Source organism: Hemitrygon akajei, chromosome 14, assembly GCF_048418815.1.
Source record: "Hemitrygon akajei chromosome 14, sHemAka1.3, whole genome shotgun sequence".
Taxonomy (NCBI): Eukaryota; Metazoa; Chordata; class Chondrichthyes; order Myliobatiformes; family Dasyatidae; genus Hemitrygon; species Hemitrygon akajei.
In genome coordinates, this window is record NC_133137.1 from 95,723,837 (window position 1) to 95,746,145 (window position 22,309).

Here is a 22,309-nt window from a genome sequence, read left to right on the forward strand (position 1 = left end):
TCCTTCCGAATCTTTTCTGCACGTTCTCCAGCTTAATGATATCCTTCCTATAGCTAGACAGGCAGAAGTGCATTAATGTCCTGGCTCACCAATGACTCGAACAGACGTGATTTGCACCCACACACGCACACATTCTTGTGTGGAGACATACATTGCAAACCTAAATAAGCAAACCACAAGCAGGTCAAAGTGTAATGGCTGTACCTACATATTATGCTATTGGCGATGAGGTCATTAATCAGGTAAATGAGCAGTGAGGTGAAAGTGATATGGAGATAATTAATAAACTCCCCTTAGAATGAGTAACCGACAACATATCTCTATTGTCTAATGATGAGCAAAAAGGTAACATTGTTGACCCTGAACATTGTCCTTTCCGCAATGCACAGAGGTACTTAAGAGAAGTTAAGCACACATACACACACAATCAGCGGCACCATGAGTACGCAGTCAAAGAAGCAGTCACCAAGGGTGAGTTTGTGGTCAAAATTATGGTCAAAAAACTCTCAAAGGAGAGAGAACGAAAAAGTGACAAAGGGAAGGGGGGAAAAGAGAGAGAGAGATGAAAACTGAAACAGAATGAAGGTAATTATGAAGAAAGGGAGACCAGAGGGAGAGTGGGGAAGAGAGAGAAATTGCAGGGGAAAAGCAAAAAATGAGACAGTAAAGACAAGTCAAAGCGAGAGAGCATTGGGTCAATACTGAGGAGAGAATACTGAGTTACAAGTGAGCAAGTCACAAATAAAAGGCCTAGTTCAGAGAGAGAAAATAGTAAAAGAGAAAGAAAATGTCAGAGTATATGAATTAAATAAAGGAGGCTGTGGGGCAAAAGGGTCACTGAGAAAATGGAGACACCTCAGTTTCTATTTGATAAGTAAAATGAGTGCTTTCAGCTGTGACAGAGAGGAGGAGACCCCTGCATGTGCTGTTCCATTATTTTTCCAGTGTTTGATGCTCCCTGACTGTCACTAAAACTTGTTCTGTTTGTCAGTCTCTCATTCTTTCTTGTTCTCACTGTCTTGTAGGAATTTGGGGGGAGATTTTATTGACCCTCATTTTTAACAGTGTTCTACAATATCTGACAATGGGATTGCCCTGTCTGTCTCTTTAATCACATTTTTTTCCATCCTTTGTGTTATCTGCTGTCAAGTTATGGGTTTAATCTTTACGCAAAAGCCAAATGCTGTCCCACTGTAAACCCTGTGTTATCATTTGGAAGAGATTCTTTGTTGGTTTTCTCAATGATATTTACCCTTTAAACTATTTCACAAAAAAACAGATACCTGCTCAATTAAGTTGCTGCTTTTCTGCAATATTAACCATGTTTACTGAGAATTCTCATAAGATGCAATATAAATAAATTTTCCTTAATCCCACTCCCTGTTATTTCATTACAGAGTTTAATCTCCACCAAACCCTTGGAGCAGGAAATTGACCAGACTGTGACTCCGAACAACAATAAGAACAAGAGTGAATACAGGAATTTTGAGGTGAGTAGATAGCCGGCTCACAGGAGGGAGCTACAGGACAGGCGCACAGTGGACAGGAGACCAGAGCTGGGAAGAGAGGAAGAGTTCCCAGGGGAGCACAACGGAACAATAGAGAGAAAGAAATGCCCCTGAGCTGGGCAGGTGGGGTAAAGGGTTTTGTGACAGATATACATAGAAAAATAGGACTGAGATGGGATGATAGGGAGAAAGAGGAGTAAATGAAGACATGGAACATCTTCTGGGGGGGAAAAATTTTGGGGGGTTAGAGAAAGAGAATTATGCATTCTCAGGGGAGGAAAGGAGTAAAAGAGAGGGAGAGAGAGAGAGTGAAAGTAAAAGAAAGACAGGGGAGTCCTGGAAGAGGGAGTCAGAGGGGAGAGTGCATGCTGAGGTGCAGCACTGTGTCTATATTCAATCCTAGGTATGGACTAGCTTTTTATAGTGATGCCAAGGGGGAACCCAATGGGATTGAACAGTTTAATAAGTAGACTCTTTATTCTTTATTTAGAATGGAATTCTCCAAGACCGGGTTTTGAAGACATACCGACAGATGCACACCTACCAGACTGTAGAGTTTGTGAAGAGAAAGGTGAACCAAAAGTTAAAAGTCAAAATCCTCATCTCTCACTCAGTCCCTTTTGGAATAGATTAGCAGAATAACATAACACGGAAGGGTTTCAGCCTGAAACATCGTTATTACCTCCTCCCATAGATGCTGTCTGGCCTGCTGAGTTCTGCCAGCATTTCGTGTTTTTTTATAACACAGAAGGAAACCATTTTACCTCTCTTGGCCATACTTGTCTTTCAGATAAGATATTAACTCAAAGACATACAATATTTGCTCTCTCAGATATGCATAGAAGATCCTCTACAATGCTTTGAACAAGTACAAAGGGGAGTTATCTTTGGTGTCCTGGCCAAATAGTAAATCATTATTTAACTTCACAAAGAATCAAATCATGATCGTTATCATTGTATATATTAGAAAACATCATAAAACAGCATAGAGTCTCTCCCAACTTTGCTCAAATTGACTGCAACAGGGACTACAATTAAATATTATATTATTGGGCTTAAAGGGACAGGCTGAAAGGGTCATGGTGGTTACAATAGAGCTGTCTGATCAGTCCACTCCCTTCCGCTTTTCCCTAGTACTGTAAGAAATTTCTTTCATACTTACTCCTAAATCCTGGCAGTGTTTGGAACCCTGGCTGACAAGAGACATTGAGCTCCCATTCAGAAAAAGTGGGACTGAGCATTAGCAATTGGGAATTAGTGAATCCCTTGATGACTATAAGAAGGGTAGGAGTGCAATTAAGAGGGAAGCTTGGAGTGAAGAAAAAGACGTGAGAAGGATCTGACAGGCAAGGTGAGGCAAAATCCCAAGTGACTCCATTGATAAATTAAGAGTAAAAGGGTGGCTAGAGAGTAAATAAGTCTCTTTAAAGATTAGCATGGCCATCTGTGTGCGGAACCAAAGGAAATGGGTGAATTTTTTAGTGAGTATTTTGCTTTAAAAAATGAGTGGTGTTGTCTTGGACAACATGCAAATAAGCAAAGAGGAGTTATTGGAGGCCTTAAAGTGCATTAAGATGGCTAATTCCTCAGGACCTGATTTAGTACATTCTCAGACCTTGTGTAAAAGTAGAGGAATAATTATGCAGACCTTGTAGAGATCTTTGCTTCATCGTGGAGTTTGATGGGACTAGGCGGGACAATAGTTTGGCATGGACTGGTTGGACCAAAGGGCATTTTTCTGTGCTGCAGTGCTCTATGATTCTATGACGCTGGCTAAGTGTGAAGTTCTGGAGGACTGGCGAGTTGCTAATGTTCATTCATTGTTTATAAAGGGTAGAATCAGAATCAGATTTATTATTTCTGGCCTATGAATAGTGAGGCTGTGTACATAGATTCATCGTCCACTCAGAAATCTGATGGCGGAGGGGAAGAAGCTGTTCCTAAAACATTGAGAGCGTGCCTTCAGGCTCCTGTACCTCCTCCTTGATGGAAGCAAAGAGAAGAGGGCATGTTCTGAGTGATGGGGGTTTTGAGAAATTGCCTTTTGAAGATGTCCTCGATGCTGGGGAGGCTAGTGCCCATGATAGAGCTGTCTGAATTTGCAACTTCTTTTGATTCTCTGCAATGATCCCTCCATATCAGGCAATGAAACAACCAGTTAGAATGCTCTCCACGGTATATCCATAAAATGTGCTAGAGTCTTTGGTGACACAACAAAACTCCTCAAACTCCTAATGAAATATAGCAGCTGTCATGTCTTCTTTGTAATTCCATTGATATGTTGTGCCCAGGATAATTCTTCAGAGCTGTAGACATCCAGGAGTTTGAAACTGCTCACCCATTCCACTGCTGAAACCTCAATGAAGGCTAGTGTGTATTCCCTTGACTTCATCTTCCTGAAGTCTACAATCAATTCCTTTGTCTTACTGATGTTGAGTGCAAGTTTGTTGTGACATTACTCAACCAGCTAATCCATCTCACGCTTGTCACCATCTGAAATTCTGCCAACAATAGTTGTGTCATTGGCAAATTTATCGATGGCATTTTGGATGTAGAGTAGAGCAGTGGGCTAAGCACACATTCTTGAAGTGTGCTAGTGTTGATTTTCAGCGCAGTATTGTTATTTCTGATCTGCACTGACTGTGGCCTCCCAATGAGCAAGTCATGGATCCAGTTGCAGAGGGAGGTACAGAGGCCCAGGTTTTGGAATTTGTTGATCGGTACTGAGAACAGGATTGTGTTGAACGCTGAGCTACAATCAATGAATAACAGGAATTCCTATGGTCCAGGTGGTCCATGGACCAAGCCAGTGAGATTGAATCCACTGTAGACCTATTGTGATGGTGGAGAAGTTGCAGTGGGTCCAGGTCCTTGCTTAGGCAGGAGCTGATTCCGGCCATGACCAACCTCTCAAAGCACTTCATCACAGACAACGTGAGCACAACTGGGTGACAGTTGTTGAAGTAGCTTACCCTGATCTTCTTGGGCACTGGTGTGATTCTCACCCTTTCGAAGCAAGTGGGAACCTCTGGCTGCAGCAGTGAGATTGAAGATGCCCTTAAACAGTCCTGCCAGTTAGTTGGCACAGGTTTTCAGTGCCCTACTAGGTACATGATAAGGGCCTGATGCCTTGTGAGGGTTCACACTCTTGGAAGATGTTCTGACATCGATCTCCGAGACCAGTAGATAGATAGATAGATAGATAGATAGATACTTTATTCATCCCCATGGGGAAATTCAACTTTTTTTCCAATGTCCCATACACTTGTTGTAGCAAAACTAATTACATACAATACTTAACTCAGTAAAAAAATATGATATGCATCTAAATCACTATCTCAAAAAGCATTAATAATAGCTTTTAAAAAGTTCTTAAGTCCTGGCGGTAGAATTGTAAAGCCTAATGGCATTGGGGAGTATTGACCTCTTCATCCTGTCTGAGGAGCATTGCATCGATAGTAACCTGTCGCTGAAACTGCTTCTCTGTCTCTGGATGGTGCTATGTAGAGGATGTTCAGAGTTATCCATAATTGACCGTAGCCTACTCAGCGCCCTTTGCTCAGCTACCGATGTTAAACCCTCCAGTACTTTGCCCACGACAGAGCCCGCCTTCCTTACCAGCTTATTAAGACGTGAGGCGTCCCTCTTCTTAATGCTTCCTCCCCAACACGCCACCACAAAGAAGAGGGCGCTCTCCACAACTGACCTATAGAACATCTTCAGCATCTCACTACAGACATTGAATGACGCCAACCTTCTAAGGAAGTACGGTCGACTCTGTGCCTTCCTGCACAAGGCATCTGTGTTGGCAGTCCAGTCTAGCTTCTCGTCTAACTGTACTCCCAGATACTTGTAGGTCTTAACCTGCTCCACACATTCTCCATTAATGATCACTGGCTCCATATGAGGCCTAGATCTCCTAAAGTCCACCACCATCTCCTTGGTCTTGGTGATATTGAGACGCAGGTAGTTTGAGTTGCACCATATTACAAAGTCCTGTATCAGTTTCCTATACTCCTCCTCCTGTCCATTCCTGACACACCCCACTATGGCCGTGTCATCAGCGAACTTCTGCACATGGCAGGACTCCGAGTTATATTGGAAGTCTGATGTGTACAGGGTGAACGGGACCAGAGAGAGTACGGTTCCCTGCGGCGCCCCTGTGCTGCTGACCACCGTGTCAGACCTACAGTCTCCCAACCGCACATACTGAGGTCTATCTGTCAAGTAGTCCACTATCCAATCCACCATGTGAGAGTCTACTCCCATCTCCGATAGTTTGTGCCTTAAGATCTTGGGCTGGATGGTATTAAAGGCACTAGAGAAGTCAAGGAATGTAATCCTCACAGCACAACTGACCCCCTCTAGGTGAGAGAGTGATTTGTGCAGCAAATACGTGATAGCATCCACCACTCCCACCTTCTCCTTATACGCAAACTGAAGAGGATCCTGGGCGTGCCTGGTTTGTGGCCTCAGATTCTGTATTATCAGCCGCTCCATGGTCTTCATCACGTGCGACGTCAAGGCAACAGGTCTGAAGTCATTCAACTCCTTTGGTTGTGGTTTCTTCGGTACCGGGACAATACAGGATGTTTTCCACTGTCTGGGTACTCTTCTCTGCTCCAGGCTCATGTTGAAGATGCGCTGTAGTGGTTCTCCCAGCTCAGTCGCACAGGCCCTCAGTAATTGTGGGGAAACTCCATCCGGTCCAGCCGCCTTGCTGGTACAGATCTTCCTCAGTTGACCTTCCACCTGTGCAGCCGTAATCCTGGGCGTGTGCAAGGTCTCCTGTGAGTGGCTATTTTCCTGTGAGGGAAGTAAGCCTGGTTTGGATTTCTGCGGTGAGGATGAGATTGAGCAGGGTCAGCAGATCTTTCAGGGATTTGCACAGGTATAGTTTTATTCTCCCTTTCAAAATGTGCATAAAAGGCATTGAGCTCATCTGGGTGTGAAGCGTCATAGCCATTCATGATGTTAGGTTTGTAAGAAGTAATGGCCTGCAAACCCTGCCAAAGCTGACATGAAATCAACTGCATTTTGGACTTCAATTGGAATTGTATTTTTAGCTCTTAAAATAGCCTCCTGTAGGTCCTACCTGGACTTCTCGTATAGTTCCGTATCACTGATCTTGAATGTCACAGACCTAGCCCTCAGCAAACTCTGAATATTCTGTTTCATCCACGGCTTTTTGGTTTGGATATGTCTGGTGTGGTTTTGAAGCACACACTCATCCACATTGGTCTTGATGAAGTCAGTGACAACTGTGGCATATTCATTTAGATTCAAAGATGAATTCCTGAATATTGTCCAGTCCACTGATTCAAGACAGTACAAAAGCATACCAGGAAATTACAGGCCACTGAATCTAACATCAGTGATGGGTAACTTGCTGGAGAATATTCTAAGGGACAGGATCGACCATATTTGAAGAGACAGGATCTGATTTGTGACAGTCAGCACAGCTTTGTGCATGATAAGTTTAGTCTGACAAATCTCTTGGAATTCTTTGAGGAGGTAACAAGAGAGTAGATGAAAGTAGGGCAGTTGATGTTTTCTATATGGTTGCTAGCAAGGCCTCTGACAAGCCTTCTCATGGCAGACTAGATCACATGGGATCCAGGATTTGCAATTGGCTCAGTGGTAGGAGGCAGAGGGCAATGGTCATCTCCCAGATTGGAGGTCTGTGTCTAGTGGTCTGCCACCGAGGTAGTTTCTGGGACCTTTGTTGTTCATAATTTACATAAACAATTTGTATGTTAAGATACAAGGCAGGTTTGTGGATGGTAATAAAATACATGGTGTAGGTGATGCACCATCAATAACTCACTCTGAGACGTAAAAGCGAGGTATCGGCTTTTATTGACTGGAAGAAGGATCGAGCAGTGAGTGACCACCTTACTACATCCTGGAGACTGAGAGACCGAGCTCAGACCTCCATCACCTTTATACCGGGGTCTGTGGGAGGAGCCACAGGAGCAGTCATCAGGGGGCGTGTCCAGACAGGTATATGTAGTTCACCACAGTAGGTAGGGAAGATAGAAAGTTATTAAAAATTACAGTGGGTCTAGATCAGCTTGATATGTGCGCTGAGGATTAGCAAATGGATTTCAATCCTAATAAATGTGAGGTTTATTGGGAGATCAAACTAGGGTAGGACATTTACAGTGAATGCCAGAACCCTGGGGAGTGTAATGGTAGAACATAAACCACTGAAAGCAGTACCACGGGTATAAGGGGTGGTGAAGAAGGCATTAAAATCCTGGTTTTCATCAGTCAGAGCATTGAGATAGAAGTTGGGAAGTTATATAAGACATGGGTGAGACTGCACTTGGAGTAATGTGTACAGTTTGGAGTACAGGACTAGTTCAGCACGGATAAGTTGAGCAAAGGACTTGTTCCATGCTGAACGACTCTCACTTGCACTGACTTTATGGATGGTATATTCCAGTTCACAACACTTCATTGTGATTCCTCATGACACTTCCAGTTCTGTGTCCTCTCATGTCTGACCTTCCTGCATTTCTCCTGATGGGCTTTATTTCTCCCAATGACATTTAAAATCATACTGTACACCTCAAAACTGTGTATGATTTTGAATGTCTTTATCAGATCTCCTCCCAGCCTGTTCAGTTCTCAGCACAATATTCCAGTTTATTGAATTAATCCATTTAACTCTTTATTTCTGGTACATTGAAGTACATCTCTTTCATCTCTCCAAGGTCATGACACCCTTGCTAAAATACAGTGCTCAAACTGGCCACATTATTTTTCCTGGAGCCTAACCAGTGACAGAAGGCCTTTGTCATTATTACTTTCTTACTATCCTGTCACCATTCAGCCAAGTTACACCTCTGAGCAGCCAAAAGGGGAAAATAAAAAGGTAGAGTTCGGTGAGGTGAGGGACAACGGTAAAAGGTGGTTACACCTCCTGTAAGCTTGTCCCAGGATTATAGATGAGTGTGAAATTGAGGTAGGAAAATCTTTTTGTTGAATGATCATTTTCCTGGTATCCGAGTGACCTTATTTGTCTGTGTATCTTTGATTGCAGATTTCTCAGTGGGCCCCTTGTTTGCAGGCTGAGATGACAGTGATGGAAGCTCTAGAGGAGCTTGACTATCTAGTTGATGAATCTGACCCTGACGTGAATTTTCCAAACTCTTTCCATGCCTACCAAACTGCAGAGGGACTCAGGAGGATTTATCCCAGCCTGGGTAAGAACATGTTTGAAAATCACAGGCACAAGGAGACAAAGGCAGGCAGAGAGAGTGAGACAACAGCAAACATGCACACTCGAGGATATGCAGGCAGGAACTCGGAGTGCCAGTGGGATACACACACGTGTACAGAAATGATTGGTGGATGATGATTTCATAATGTTTGAGCCAGAGCAGTAATTACTCAGTACAGACTCTCCAAGAGTGCACTGCTGTTTCAACAGTGCAATAGTTCCTCAGGACTGACTCTGACACTGCTTTCCCTCCAAGCATGCAGCAGCCCTTCATTAATGCAACTCTTTGTCAGCGCTGTCCCTACAAGTATGCAGTGTTCACTCTGCCACAAACAAAAGATAATCTGTGGATGTTGGGAATCCAAACAACACTTATAAAATGCTGGAGGAACTCAGCATCTATGGAAAAGCATAAACAGTTCTTGTTTTGGGCCGAGACCCTTTGTCAGGACTCCAGTAATCACTCTGTATTCTGTTAGTGCTGTCCTGTGCACTGGTTCACCTGGGTTCTTGCTTATTGACATGAATCAGATGTTTAGGGGCAACGTTTATAATGGTTAGGGTTGGATGAATTGGAGATGTCAGGAACTCCCTTGGATTAGGTGTCATAAAGTCAAAGGGTGTAAATGCTTGGAGGGATGGAGAGGTCAAAGACTGGGAGAAGAGTATGGGGCAGAGTATTTGAAATGATAAGGGTTGCTGACCAATAGTCAGGATTGATCAAAATGCTGACTTGGATCCTCTGCTTCCACAATACTGCTTGACCCACTGAGTACTTCCAGAGTTCAGTTTTTTACTTTTTGAATTAGGATTTTTCATTCTATTGTATTGCGATTAGCTTGGGTTTGTTTGTTTTGTAGACTGGCTGCACCTGGTTGGACTGCTACATGATATTGGAAAAATCCTCATAATCTGGGGGGAGCCACAGGTAAGGCAGAGAGAGGAGAGAATCTAGAGTGAATCAGGGAAGAGGCATTGATGTATGTAGCCCTACAAATTGCTGTGAACAGAAGGACAGGAAAAGATTATTTAGCCCCTTTCAGAGATCCTGGATTCAGTTAACTATCTCTCTTACCTTGTCTATCCACGGTACCTGTCCTTGCTTCTATAACTCATATCCTCTAATAATATAGAAAGAGGACATTTGGCTTGTTGACAATGCTGCCTCTCAGAACAATTCCATTCTCCCATTTATTTTCCTACAACCCATATTGACTTATAAAACCCTTTAGCTCCCTCATTCTCCAAACACAAACTATGAGGGCTAATTTATAGTAACCAGTTTACCTACTAATTCTAAATACCCATATCTTTTGATTCAGAGAGTTAAACATAGAAACATAGAAAATAGGTGCAGGAGTAGGCCATTCGGCCCTTCGAGCTTGCACTGCCATTCAGTATGACCATGGCTGATCATCCAACTCAGAACCTGTACCTGCTTTCTCTCCATACCCCCGATCCCTTAAGCCACAAGGGCCATATCTAACTTCCTCTTAAATATAGCCAATGAACTGGCCTCAACTGTTTCCTGTGGCAGAGAATTCCACAGATTCACCACTCTCTGTGTGAAGAAGTTTTTCCTCATCTCAGTCCTAAAAGGCTTCCCCTTTATCCTTAAACTGTGACCCCTCGTTCTGGACTTCCCCAACATCGGAAACAATCTTCCTGCATCTTGCCTGTCCAATCCCTTTAGAATTTTATACATTTCAATAAGATCCCCCCTCAATCTTCTAAATTCTAGTGAGTATAAGCCTAGTTGATCCAGTCTTTCTTCATATGAAAGTCCTGCCATCCCAGGAATCAATCTGCTTCTTGACACCTTGACAGTCACAATCTGGCTCTTGACATCACCATTAAGTGTCCTGACACCTATTAATTAGTTTGATTTGAAATTTCCAACAAGACTAAATGTTTTCTCTATTTAACCTATTAACATATTCAATGAGCTTTTCGTTTAGATAATCTTAATCCTCTGTATTGAAACCTCCCTTAAAAGTCTGTTGCCCATATCCTGAATTGCACCAAGTTCTTTTCACCCGTCACCTTGTGTTTGCCAATTTGTATTGGCAATGCCTCTTACTCTTGTCAAACATTTTTGTGCTTCTTCCTCCAATCTAAGTAATTTCTTTTAACCCAATAAATTTCAAAGGTTTAGGCCCTCCTCCAGTTCTGGCATTTTGCCCATTCTAGCTTTTCATTGCTCCATCAATGTAATTCAACTCAGATGCCAAAACTTAAAAGTTTTAGTAATTTCCCTCCTTCATTCTTAAGTTGCTCTTTAAAACCCAACCCTTTCAGTTAAGTTTTTAAACTTCTCCTTGCATATTTCATAAAGTTATTGAATTTGTCTATTTTTTCAACCTTCCCTTAGAATTTAACCCTTTCACTCTCTTATCATTCTGGTACCTCACTGTACTGCAATATATTCTGTGAATGTGGTGCATAAAACTGAGTGAAATATGACTCAACCCCCACCCTGAAGTTTAACCAGTCTCCCACATTCTGACTTCTCAATTTCAAACTTGTTTTTCTTGTTTTCTAATCTTGTATAGTTTCATCCCTGACACCAACTTCCTAACCTTCTCTCCTCCACTTTCCTCCTTTAAGGTGACCTTTTAAACCTGACATTTAACCAAGCTTTTGTCAGTACCAATGCTTCATAAGGCCTGGTGGCCATTTCTTTATTTGATACAGCTCTTGTGAAGCACCTTGAGATGTTTTTATTATGTTCAGATGAAATTTTATTGGGAGTAATTTTTTTTAATGAAATGCCTTTATCTGTAAGCTGCAATGAGTTTTGGGCTGATTGGTAAGCGCTTTGTCCTGGGAAAGACCTGCTGATTTGTGGGACACCTGTACTGGTCTACAGTTTGCTTATGGTCATTGCCTCTCCACAGTGGTGTGTGGTTGGAGACACTTACCCAGTCGGGTGCAAGTTTCAGGATTCCATAGTTTACAGGGATACCACATTTGCAGACAATCCGGATCTTAAGGACCCGAGATACAGGTAAGGATCCTTGTTCATCACAAGTTCACTTTGAGCTCTCATGAAGTTAACCGAAACAGATGAGATTTGGAATATTTTCAGCTCTGACTCACAACAGGCTGCTGGAGTCTATGTCCTTTGATCCTCCCAACAATTCATTGGTTGACTGTGCTGACACATTGTCTTTCCTCATTTTCCCTCAATGCATGTGATTAGCCTATAACCACCACCTCATGGATGTCAAAGGAATGTCCTCACTTGAATTTCTCTCTGACTTTAAGAGGTCCCTTAAAATCTACCACCTATCTTAACCATTCCTAAATGTATTCAGCTACAGAACATCAGCAGAAGTTGACGCAGGGGAGAAGGTAATTGAAAATGCTCTATTGGGAAGGGGATTAGAAGGGGGAGTAGTAATCTGTTGCTCTTTGCCCACAATACGAAGACTCACCATTAGTAGAACAATATTCAATATCCTGAAACTGCAGCAAGAGAAAGACAGGTTTCATACCTTCATAATCCTTCTTTATTTGGATAACTATTCAATAGTTTGTCTCACTCTCTTAAAATAGAAGTGTGCAGAACAATTTTAGATTGAGAGTAGAAGGTTGCTGCCTTGGTAAAGCTTATGCTATAAACAATTTTGTTTCATGTTTGACAGCTCGTTTTATGGGATTTATGAGCCTAATTGTGGTTTGGATAAAGTGCTGATGACGTGGGGTCACGATGGTAAGTGGTGATAACAAGTACAGCACCATGAGTAGTAACAGGAGATCTGCAAGGGAGCTCTAACTGATGAACTGTCCAAACTGTAGATGTAGAAGGGAATGTTCAGCTGTCAAGTGGGTTCAGGTGCACAGAAATGTAGTAATTTTATGCATTACACTGTACTGACGCCACAAAAATAAACAAACTTCATGATATACGTGAATGATGATAAACCCGAATCTGGTATGGGCCTCCTTTGTGGTCTGAGAGTGGGAAGGGGGCAGGGAGAGGGGAATCATGGTTACAATAAGGGGGAAGGGAGAGGGGAAGGAGTGGGAAGCACCAGAGAGATATTCTGTAATGATTAATTGTTTGGAATCAAATGACCTTGCCTGGTGTCTGAGGGTTGGGTGGGTCTGTACTTGTTCTACTCCTCACCCCCAGCACTCCTTCTCTTCCACCTGTCCCACACCCCTTTCTCAGCTCGCCATTCCTAACAGTCTTTGCTCCCATCAGATTTACAGACCTGCCCTTCATTCCACATTGACAAGAACAGGACTGTGCAAAAGTCTTCGGTACCCTATATATATCCCTATGCGTGCTCTTTCTAGCATCAGAAGAATTTTATGTTTCAATGAAACTGCGTCTTATTCTTCCATATTCAAATGTATAGTCCCAGTCTAGTCTCACCTTATAAATCTGGCATCCCAGGAATCAATCTGATGAACATTTGCTGACCTGCCGTCCCCCCATTAGAATGATATCCTTCCTTAAGTAGGGAGACCAGACGTGTGCACAATATTCAAAATGTGGCCTCTCCAGAGTTCCAGATAATTAAAACAAGATGTTTCTACTCGTGTTCAAATCCTCTTGCAACAAAGGCCAAAGTAAGTTCAATATTACCCCCCCCCCACCTGAGTTATTACACTGAATGATTTGTAAGGAAGAAAAGACTAGAAGGTCATTTCAAAGATAAATTATGAAGGATTTGGAAAGGAAGTACATAAACAGAGATGACAAAGCAGCCAATAAATTATGTGGCAGGTTCAGCTGGAGATTTATCAGTGCAGGCATGATTGGTCAAATGGCAGGAACTGTGCATGAAGTTCTTTGAACCCAAGACAGAGTTACAAAGACAGTCAGTGAATGAGAAGGTAACAATTACCATCTAGAACCGGCTGATTTAGAGGGACAAGTCCTAATAATTGCAAAGTATAAGGTGGAGCCAAGTAATTATTGAAATCTACATAGATTTGTCTTTGAAGCTTTTACAACAGGCAGCTTGGTTGCATTGAACATTGCAATTTGCTTGGTTAATGTGATGCAGGACTACATATCTGCAGGGGAGGGAGAAGGGAAAGCACTGAACACAAAATCCATTTATAATTCTGTTAAGGTCACACTCTGACAGCAGCTCTGGTCATTCTTTTTATTATTATTGACACATTTTTCCCGTTTTAGCACATTGGTTCTGTGCGCTTTTCCATGGATTCTATCATATTTCTTTATTTTGTGGGTGCCTGCAAGAAGATGAATCTCACAAGTTGTATACATACTTTGATAATATATTTACTTTGAATTTCTAAAGCTCTGGTTTCTCCCTTGCAGAATATATGTATAATGTGCTGAAAGCTAATGGATGTAAACTTCCTGAAGAGGTAATTATGAATCAGTTTTGTATCTTCTCTGGGTATCTACCTCAATTAGTTGGATAATCACAACAGTCATTGTGATTACTGTTAACTATCCAATGTACCATGAAATCACTAATTCAATGTTGGCTGAGTCATTGACATGACCAGCTTATAGTCATTAGTTGATAGTTTTCAGAAATTAAAACACATGATCCAGGCCAATCCAGAGAGAATACTACAGTTGTTACTGAGGGAGAGCAGCAATCATTAAGACGGGGCCAAAGGTGAAGTATATTACCAATAAAGTTGTACTGATGGAGATCAAGAAAAAGTTTCAGATTAATTACCTTTTATCACAATAAAGAAGTGACAATACAAGTGTGTTGAGTTGCAGAAGGGAGAGGGTGGAAAGAACAGAGAAATTTCTGTGAAAGGGTGCAAACAAAAGGTGGCAAAGTAAAAACTACTTTTAAATGCCAGCTATTATAGTCAGAAGAATAGAATCAAAGGAAAACATGGAAATTGGAAATACAAGACTGGTTACAAGGAATTATAGAATTCAAATATACACCCCTTCCCACTGCTGTAATTTTTTTCCTTACATGTTTTTCTTTCTTTGCCTTTTCTGATGGAGTGCTGCATTGTCAAAGCGGCAGTACTGAGACACAACTGCACAGGTTGGCGATACAGTAGACAGACATACTTTATTGTTCCCGAGGGAAATTGGGTTTCATTACAGTTGCACCAACCAAGAATAGTGTAGAAATATAGCAATACAAAACCATAAATAATAAAATAATAAGTAAATTATTCCAAGTGGAAGTAAGTCCAGGACCAGCCTATTGGCTCAGGGTGTCTGACACTCTGAGGGAGGAGTTGTAAAGTTTGATGGCCACCAGCAGGAATGACTTCCTATGACACTCAGTGTTGCATCTCGGTGGAATGAGTCTCTGGCTGAACGTACTCTTGTGCCTAACCAGTACATTATGGAGTGGATGGGAGACATTGTCCAAGATGGCATGCAACTTAGACAGCATCCTCTTTCAGACACCACCGTCAGAGAGTCCAGTTCCACCCCCACAACATCACTGACCTTACGAATGAGTTTGTTGATTCTGTTGGTGTCTGCTACCCTCAGCCTGCTGCCCCAGCACACAACAGCAAACATAATTGCACTGGCCACCACAGACTCGTAGAACATCCTCAGCATCGTCCAGCAGATGTTAAAGGACCTCAGTCTCCTCAGGAAGTAGAGACGACTCTGACCCTTCTTGTACACAGCCTCAGTGTTCTTTGACCAGTCCAATAATGTAGGAGCTCCAACTGGTGAGGGAGGCAGTACTGGTGGAGCAGTTTAGAAATTCTTTGCTAAGGGAGTATTGGTATGAGGGTATGTCTGTCCTGCTTAAGGGACAGTATGTAACAAGCACTGAGAAGTTAGTACTGTGGGAGTCCTGGGAAGAAAAAAAAATGGGGGTGAAGCATTGTTCTGATTTACAGACAATTTTTAAGTATGAAGTATAGGTCGTCCCTGGAACATGCAAGGATTCTGCTCCTGGAAACTACCTTTAAACTGATTTTCCGTAGGTCAAAAATGTCCATTTTCTATCCATAACTCTATCACTAAACCTACACTTTTTTTCCATTCACTAAGCACTAACATAACCTATAATTAAGCTAATTGAATATATATTGTATCTAGTCATTACTTTAAAAAAGTGAATTGTTTTATTACAACTAACTTGAAAAATGGTTTTAAAACTTTTTGGGAGAATTCACGTTGTCAGATTTCTGTAGGTTATGTCATTTGTAATTTGGGAATGCCCTGTATTTGTAATAAGTTTTATAATTAAAAATGAATGTCTTTTTTGTGTGTACAGGGGGATGCATGACTGTCAATTACTTAGATGCCTATTATCCATTTCTGTCTGTGTCCATTTGTTGGGCCTCTGCCTTGACTTGTGCATGCATGCCTATTGTAGGGACTGTACATTATCCGCTACCATTCATTCTATCCCTGGCACACCAAGGGAGATTACATGCATCTCTGTAACAGCAAAGACCTGAAGATGCTGGAGTGGGTTAAAGATTTCAAGTAAGTCCATTAAAAATACCACATTTTTAAATAGACATTCTGTATATTTGATCTTCCAATGTTTTAGGGAGACACATCAGACATGGCAGCTCAAACTGGAGGAACTTTGGCAACTAGTTAGCTATAGCCAACTGGCATTATCTATAGAATGCCCTGGGTTTACTACAAATATCTAACAAGGTCAATGTTAAGGATACTAGGGGACTTTTGTCACCAAAGTCAGTGCAGTGCCTCTGAAGTTAGCACTGGAATCACCAGAGGTATGTCAAAGGGGCCAGTGTTCAGATTGTTGGCAGAATGTAACTGGGATCAGTGTTGAATAGAAGGTCACAAGGGTGAGTCATTTGTGGAATGTCTGTAAGACACAGGAGCAGAATTGGACCAATTCAGCCCATTGAGTCTGCACTGCTATTTCATCATAGCTGCTTTATTACTCCTCTCAGTTCCATGCTCATACCTTCTCCCTGTAAATTTTGATGCTCTTACTAATCAAGTAACTATCAACTTCCACTTTAAATATACTCAATGACTTGGCTTCCACTGCCATCTGTGACAATGAATTTTACTGATTCACTACCCTCTGACTAAATAAATTCCTCATCTCTGATCCTAGACTCCTCCACACAATATTTGATGAGGTTTGATGAGATCTCCCCCTCATTCTTCTAAACTCCATCAAGTACAGGTCTAGAGCCATCAAATACTCCTCATGCGTTAACCCTTGAAATACTGAAATCATTCTCTTAAACCTCCTCTGGACCCTTTCCAATGTCAGCATATCTTTTCCTAGATAAGGGGCACAAAACCACTCACAATACTCAGTGTGGTCTGATCAATGCCTTATAAAGCCTCAGAATTACTCCCTTGCTTTTATATTCTAGTCCTCTTGAAATGAGTGCTAACATTGCATTTCCCTTCCTTACCATTGACTCAACCTGCAAGGTAACCTTTTAGTGAATCTTGCACAAGAACTCCCAAGCCCTTTTGCATTTCTGCTTTTTGAATTTTCTCCTTTTAAATAGTCTGTTCTTTTATTCCTACTACCAAAGTGCATGACCATACTATTTGCTGTACAATATTCCATCTGCCACTTCTTTGCCCATTCTCCCAATCTGTCCAAGTTCTTCTGCAGACTGCCTGCTTTGTCAACACTACCTGCCCCTCCACCTATCATTGTATTGTTCGTAAACTTCTGAAAATCCAGCACACAACAACCACTTACTCTCCTTTGTCTATCCTGCTTATTTCCTCAAAGAATTCCAAGTTTCATCAGGCAAGATTTCTCCTTAATGAAACCATGCTGTTGACTATTTTATCATGTGCGTCCAAGTATGCAAAAGTCTCATCCTTAACAATGGACTTCAACATCTTCCCAACAATTGATGTCAGTCTAATAGGCCTATAATTTCCTTTCTTCTGCCTCCCTCCCTTCTTGAAGACTGGAATGACTTTTGCAATTTTTCAGTTCTCTGGAACCATTGCAGAAGATTTTTGAATTACTGGTGGGTGCACAATCTCTTCAGCTACGTTTTTCAGAACCTCTGGTGTGTAGTCCATCTGGTCCAGGTCTTCAGACCTTTCAGCTTCCCAAGTACTTTCTCCTTGGAAATAGCAACCACACTTACTTATGCCCCTTGATTTTCTCAAATTTGTGGCATACTGACTTCTACAGTGAAGACTGATGCAAAATACGTAAATTTGTCCACCATTTCGTTGTTTCCCATTACTACCTCTCCAGTTTAAATTTTCTAGCGGTCTGCTATTCACTTTTACTCCTTATATATGAAACCCTCTGGTTTCCTTGGCTGCTTAAGTCCAGTGAAGACACTCTCCTGTCCCACTGAACTCGTAAGATTGAGACAGCTCTTCCACCCCAAACCCGGTTTGTGTGGGCACTGTGCAATTTGTTACCCTGTTACAAATTAGTGCCACAAAATAACAAACAGTATACAATTAAAGGAATTATATTTATGAATCTTAGCTCAAGGGTTAGTGAAGAAAAACAAAAAAGGGCCCATTTCAATTAATAGTCAAATGTGCACAAGTTGGAGCTCACTTTGAACATCTCTGTCACTCACACGCTGGGTTGGTTCTCGGTCAGCATGAAAGCACACATACCTTCCGAACGTCGCTGGCAATCCATCTCGAACAAAAGGGTCTCCCACTGGGTTGTATCCTATGACCGGTTCTCCCTAGCATTTTCTCTCTTCATTGACCCGCTCCCCCCCCTGAACAAAAGCCTCAAGCTTCACCGAGAAACCTCCCCTCAGCTCTACCATCGTAATTGGACAGCACACATCTCTCCTCATCCCTCATCTTCAACAATAACCCAAGCAAACTGAAACCTGAACAGACTGCTAAATGAAATACATACAGCATAACAGTAAAAATATGAACCAGGGCATTACATATATCTGAAAAACGTTTGGTATCCACCTTTTCTCTCATGATTATTTTTTAGTTACTTTCTGTTGGCTTTTAAGCTTCCCAATCCTCTAACTTCCTGCTAATTCTTTGCTAAACTGAATGCCAACTCTTTTCCTTCTATGCTGTCTTTGATTTCCCTTTTCAGTCAACTTTACCTTATCCTCCCTTTAAAATATTTCTTTATCTTTGGGATGTATCTTTCTTGTGACTTCCAAATTGCTCCCAGAAACTCCAGCCATTGTTGCGCTGCCATCGTCGCTGGTAGTGTCCCCTTCCAACCAACTTTGATCAGCTCCTCTCTCATGCCTCTGTAAGTCTTTCTACTCCGCTATAACACTGATACATCTGACTTTAGCTTCTCCCTCTGAAACTGCAGGGTGAATTCTATGATCCCTGACTTCTACGGGTTCCTTTACCTTAAGCTCCCTAATCAAATCAGATGTCCCATGTGATCAGTGCTTGTGGATTGTTATGGACTATTTGAATCACTATAAATATGGGATGGTGCCGTTTGCACAAAGTGAATCTGAAACTGAAGTTTGGTGTTAAGGATAAAAGTCTATGATGAACATTTTGGGGGGAGAATATGACGGGGTAGGAAAGAATGTAAATGGGATATATTGGTAATGGAAAGGGGCTTTCCATGTTAATTGCTTTTTTCTAATGTACGCAAATCATTCTGTATCAAGTTTAATCTTCACAAAGGATGTGAAAATGGGCTGATTTCAGCATTTAAAATAGAAACAGTAAGAGAGAAAGGGATAGAGACTGATGGAAATAGAGGGTAATTACAATATTTTAGGTTAATTGGATGAAGTCTAATGGGGTACTTATGAGATGAGAATGATTACAGTTGGGCAGATTGAAATTATGGAGTAGGGTGCTGAGCTATCGGAAGCTATGATGGGCACTTTAGGTGGAAAAGGCTGTGATGGGAAAGGGTTATATGGGATGATTAGTCAATAGATGTTGAAAGCCTTTTGCTAAAATAACAAATCTCTTCTGTGTCTCAGTAAGTTCGATCTGTACACCAAGAGCACTGATTTACCTGATATAAAGAAGCTACAGCCCTATTATCAACAACTGATTGACAAGTATTGTCCTGGGAAATTACGTTGGTAACCAATGGAACACTCTCCTGGGAGATGATCAAAAACAGCAAGTGTGAGTCACAATGTACTGAAGAAGCATTTCACTGCAGCTGTTAGAAATCTGAAATAGCAACACAGCAGTCAGAAATCATCCGTGGAATGAAAAAGATAGAGTATATGATATTGATTAAAGATTTTGAACTGCATTCTGAAACCAATGACCTTTAGATTTAGAACATCAATAAATGTTCAAAATTCATGCATTTCCAAGAAACACCTTGCTCTCAAATGAAAATATTGCCCATGTTCCATAGTTTTAAGCTTATCCTGTTATCTAGCTTTCAGTATTATGTTTTACCAGTAACTCATCAACCCAGTGCCTTTCTAAACACCACTGCTGACAGAACCCCTGCCTCTGCTATTTCTCTCCTCCGACATCAAGCCCAAGAACTTTGGAACAAGCAAGAACCTTGAAGTTAAAAACATATGTTGATTAATATGAAGTTTCTGATTACTTAAAATACTATTCTGAATTTTACTGGTAGCAGTAGGAAGAGATGTACACAAACCTTTGGAAAACACAAATACTCCAATGCTAAATTTATAGGACCCACAACTTTCCAGTTACAGACAGCACTGTTGATGTGCAACATCTTCAACCAAGTGGGTGAATAGCTCAAGAAAACATTCATCTGGACTAAGTGATGATGTGTCATAAAATGAGGAATTGATGTCAGGTAACTATTGTGGAATGCAACGCATCATTTCTGTTTAGTAGCTTTTCAAATGCACTAAAAAAAATTAAAAATCAGTAAGATGGGAGAGATGGAGATAATGAAGGGTATGTATATGAGGGGTGGACACCATGAAAATTTAAATATCATAGGTAGTGGAGGTACCTACAGAAAATGTAAAATAACAATTTACAACAGGAAGTATTGGAAACTGAGGCACAAATATTAGAAAGCAAATCTCTACAGCTGCTAGAAATCTGAAATAGCAATAGAGGACAAGAAACACTTACGAGATCAGATGGCATCTGTGGAATGAGAAAAAGAGTAAATCATATTGACTAATGCTTTTGGGTTTCACTGAAAGAGACTAGAATCAGAGTGCATTTAAGAATCAAAATGAGGGGCATCTAGAAGTTCGGGATGCAGGACAACAGAATAATATAACGCAAGAGGAGGCATGGGGGGAGCTGAAGGTAGTTTGACACGAGGACAATTCTAATGTCTCATAAAGACACAAAAAAATCCCATGGCTGCCCCTTATATTTTGATGCTGTGGATGCAGTTAAATGATTTGTTCAAAGTGAGAACAAGTTCAAATGGGAAAGAGAGCTAATGGTGGTGGAGACTAATTTGAGAGAAAGGCCCCCAGGACCTTTGAAAAAGAGGTTGATATCAATGATTTCTGGGGAGACTAAGTTTGTAATACAGCAATTGCCTCTTAATAGAATTCTCTTTAACTTAGTCTACTTGAACACTAAACCAACAGTTGGTTCAGTAGAAAAAATTTTGACTACACCAGAGAAATGATAAAGTGCCTTCCTTCAGTCCCCACTGGAGGGTGCAAGCTGCTGCAACATTCATTCACCTCCTTATGTGGTAAGACATCCATTCAGTGTTTGGAGTACCAATGATAAGTTTTCCTCACAAGCATTGTCAGATGAAGAAAGTAGGGCATCAGTATGGTGCATGTCTGAAATTGACTCTGTTCATGGTGAAGATCAGAAACTGCATTAAAATGTGAAGTTTATAACTGAAAAGTAGATCTTGAATCTCCAACAGCACCTGGTATAAACTTGAACACCATCAGAATTATTGTCTTGACTATTCATTCCCTTTACCACTGGTGCGCTGTGGTTGCCATGTGTATCTTCTACAAGACTGTCAGCAACATACCAAAGCATCTTTGATAACACACCCTGAACTTACAACTTCTGCAAAGAATCAGATATATACAAATACCACATTTCCTTCATATTACATCCTACCTAGGCTTGGAAATATATTCCAGATATGTAGATTTAGATCACTGGGTCTAAATCCGAGAGCTGCCTTCTAGGAGTTTCTTTGCTGGATGGACTTCAGTGATTCAGTTTGTGGGTTACCACCAATGCTTCCTCTAATGTGAAAATACCAATGTGTACAAAAATATTGTGCTGTGCAATTTTTTCCCAGTGACATATGCATAATGAATAATTCCTTCAATTAAAAACAGTATAGATAAGCCAGTTCTAAAGTCTGCAGACAAATCATTGCAAACTCCATGTTGTCAACACCACTCACATCAGAAACCATAAAAGGTAATGTGTTTGTGCACAATTGTGTAATATACTTAACATGCCTGCGAGGTAGATGGGACAATCTTTTGTGCACAACTTAAGTTTCTTTGTATGCCAGTAGCGAAAGGTGTGTGCATACTCACATCGAAGAAGGAACATTGATTACCGCCACTTCTTAAGAACAAACAAGGTTGGATAATAAATGTTGCTATGTCATCAGTGATCATGTACTAAAAGTGAATGAAATAAAATATTTCCCTGGCTTTTTTCTTATGCATTGACTGGAGTTTCTAATGTTTGACGCATACCAAATACATTTCAAATATTCAAAAATTATTCCAG

General features: G+C 41.2%; 1 protein-coding gene across 1 annotated transcript; it reads left to right on the top strand.

The window, feature by feature from the left end:
- Positions 1-359: 359 nt before the first annotated feature.
- Positions 360-22,240, top strand: miox (myo-inositol oxygenase). The gene is made up of 10 exons (XM_073066715.1): positions 360-471; positions 1,398-1,490; positions 1,999-2,079; positions 8,557-8,719; positions 9,597-9,664; positions 11,634-11,743; positions 12,384-12,451; positions 14,039-14,088; positions 16,047-16,159; positions 19,600-22,240. Exons 1-10 carry the CDS (start codon positions 439-441, stop codon positions 19,706-19,708), a joined length of 888 nt encoding a protein of 295 aa, XP_072922816.1. The 5' UTR covers positions 360-438; the 3' UTR covers positions 19,709-22,240.
- Positions 22,241-22,309: the final 69 nt, after the last annotated feature.

Coding starts and splice junctions, on each gene's coding strand:
- miox (XM_073066715.1), top strand. CDS start 439: ATGAGTACGCAGTCAAAGAAGCAGTCACCAAGG. Junction 8,720..9,596: donor GAGGATTTATCCCAGCCTGG/GTAAGAACATGT, acceptor TTTGTTTTGTAG/ACTGGCTGCACCTGGTTGGA. Junction 12,452..14,038: donor GATGACGTGGGGTCACGATG/GTAAGTGGTGAT, acceptor TCTCCCTTGCAG/AATATATGTATAATGTGCTG.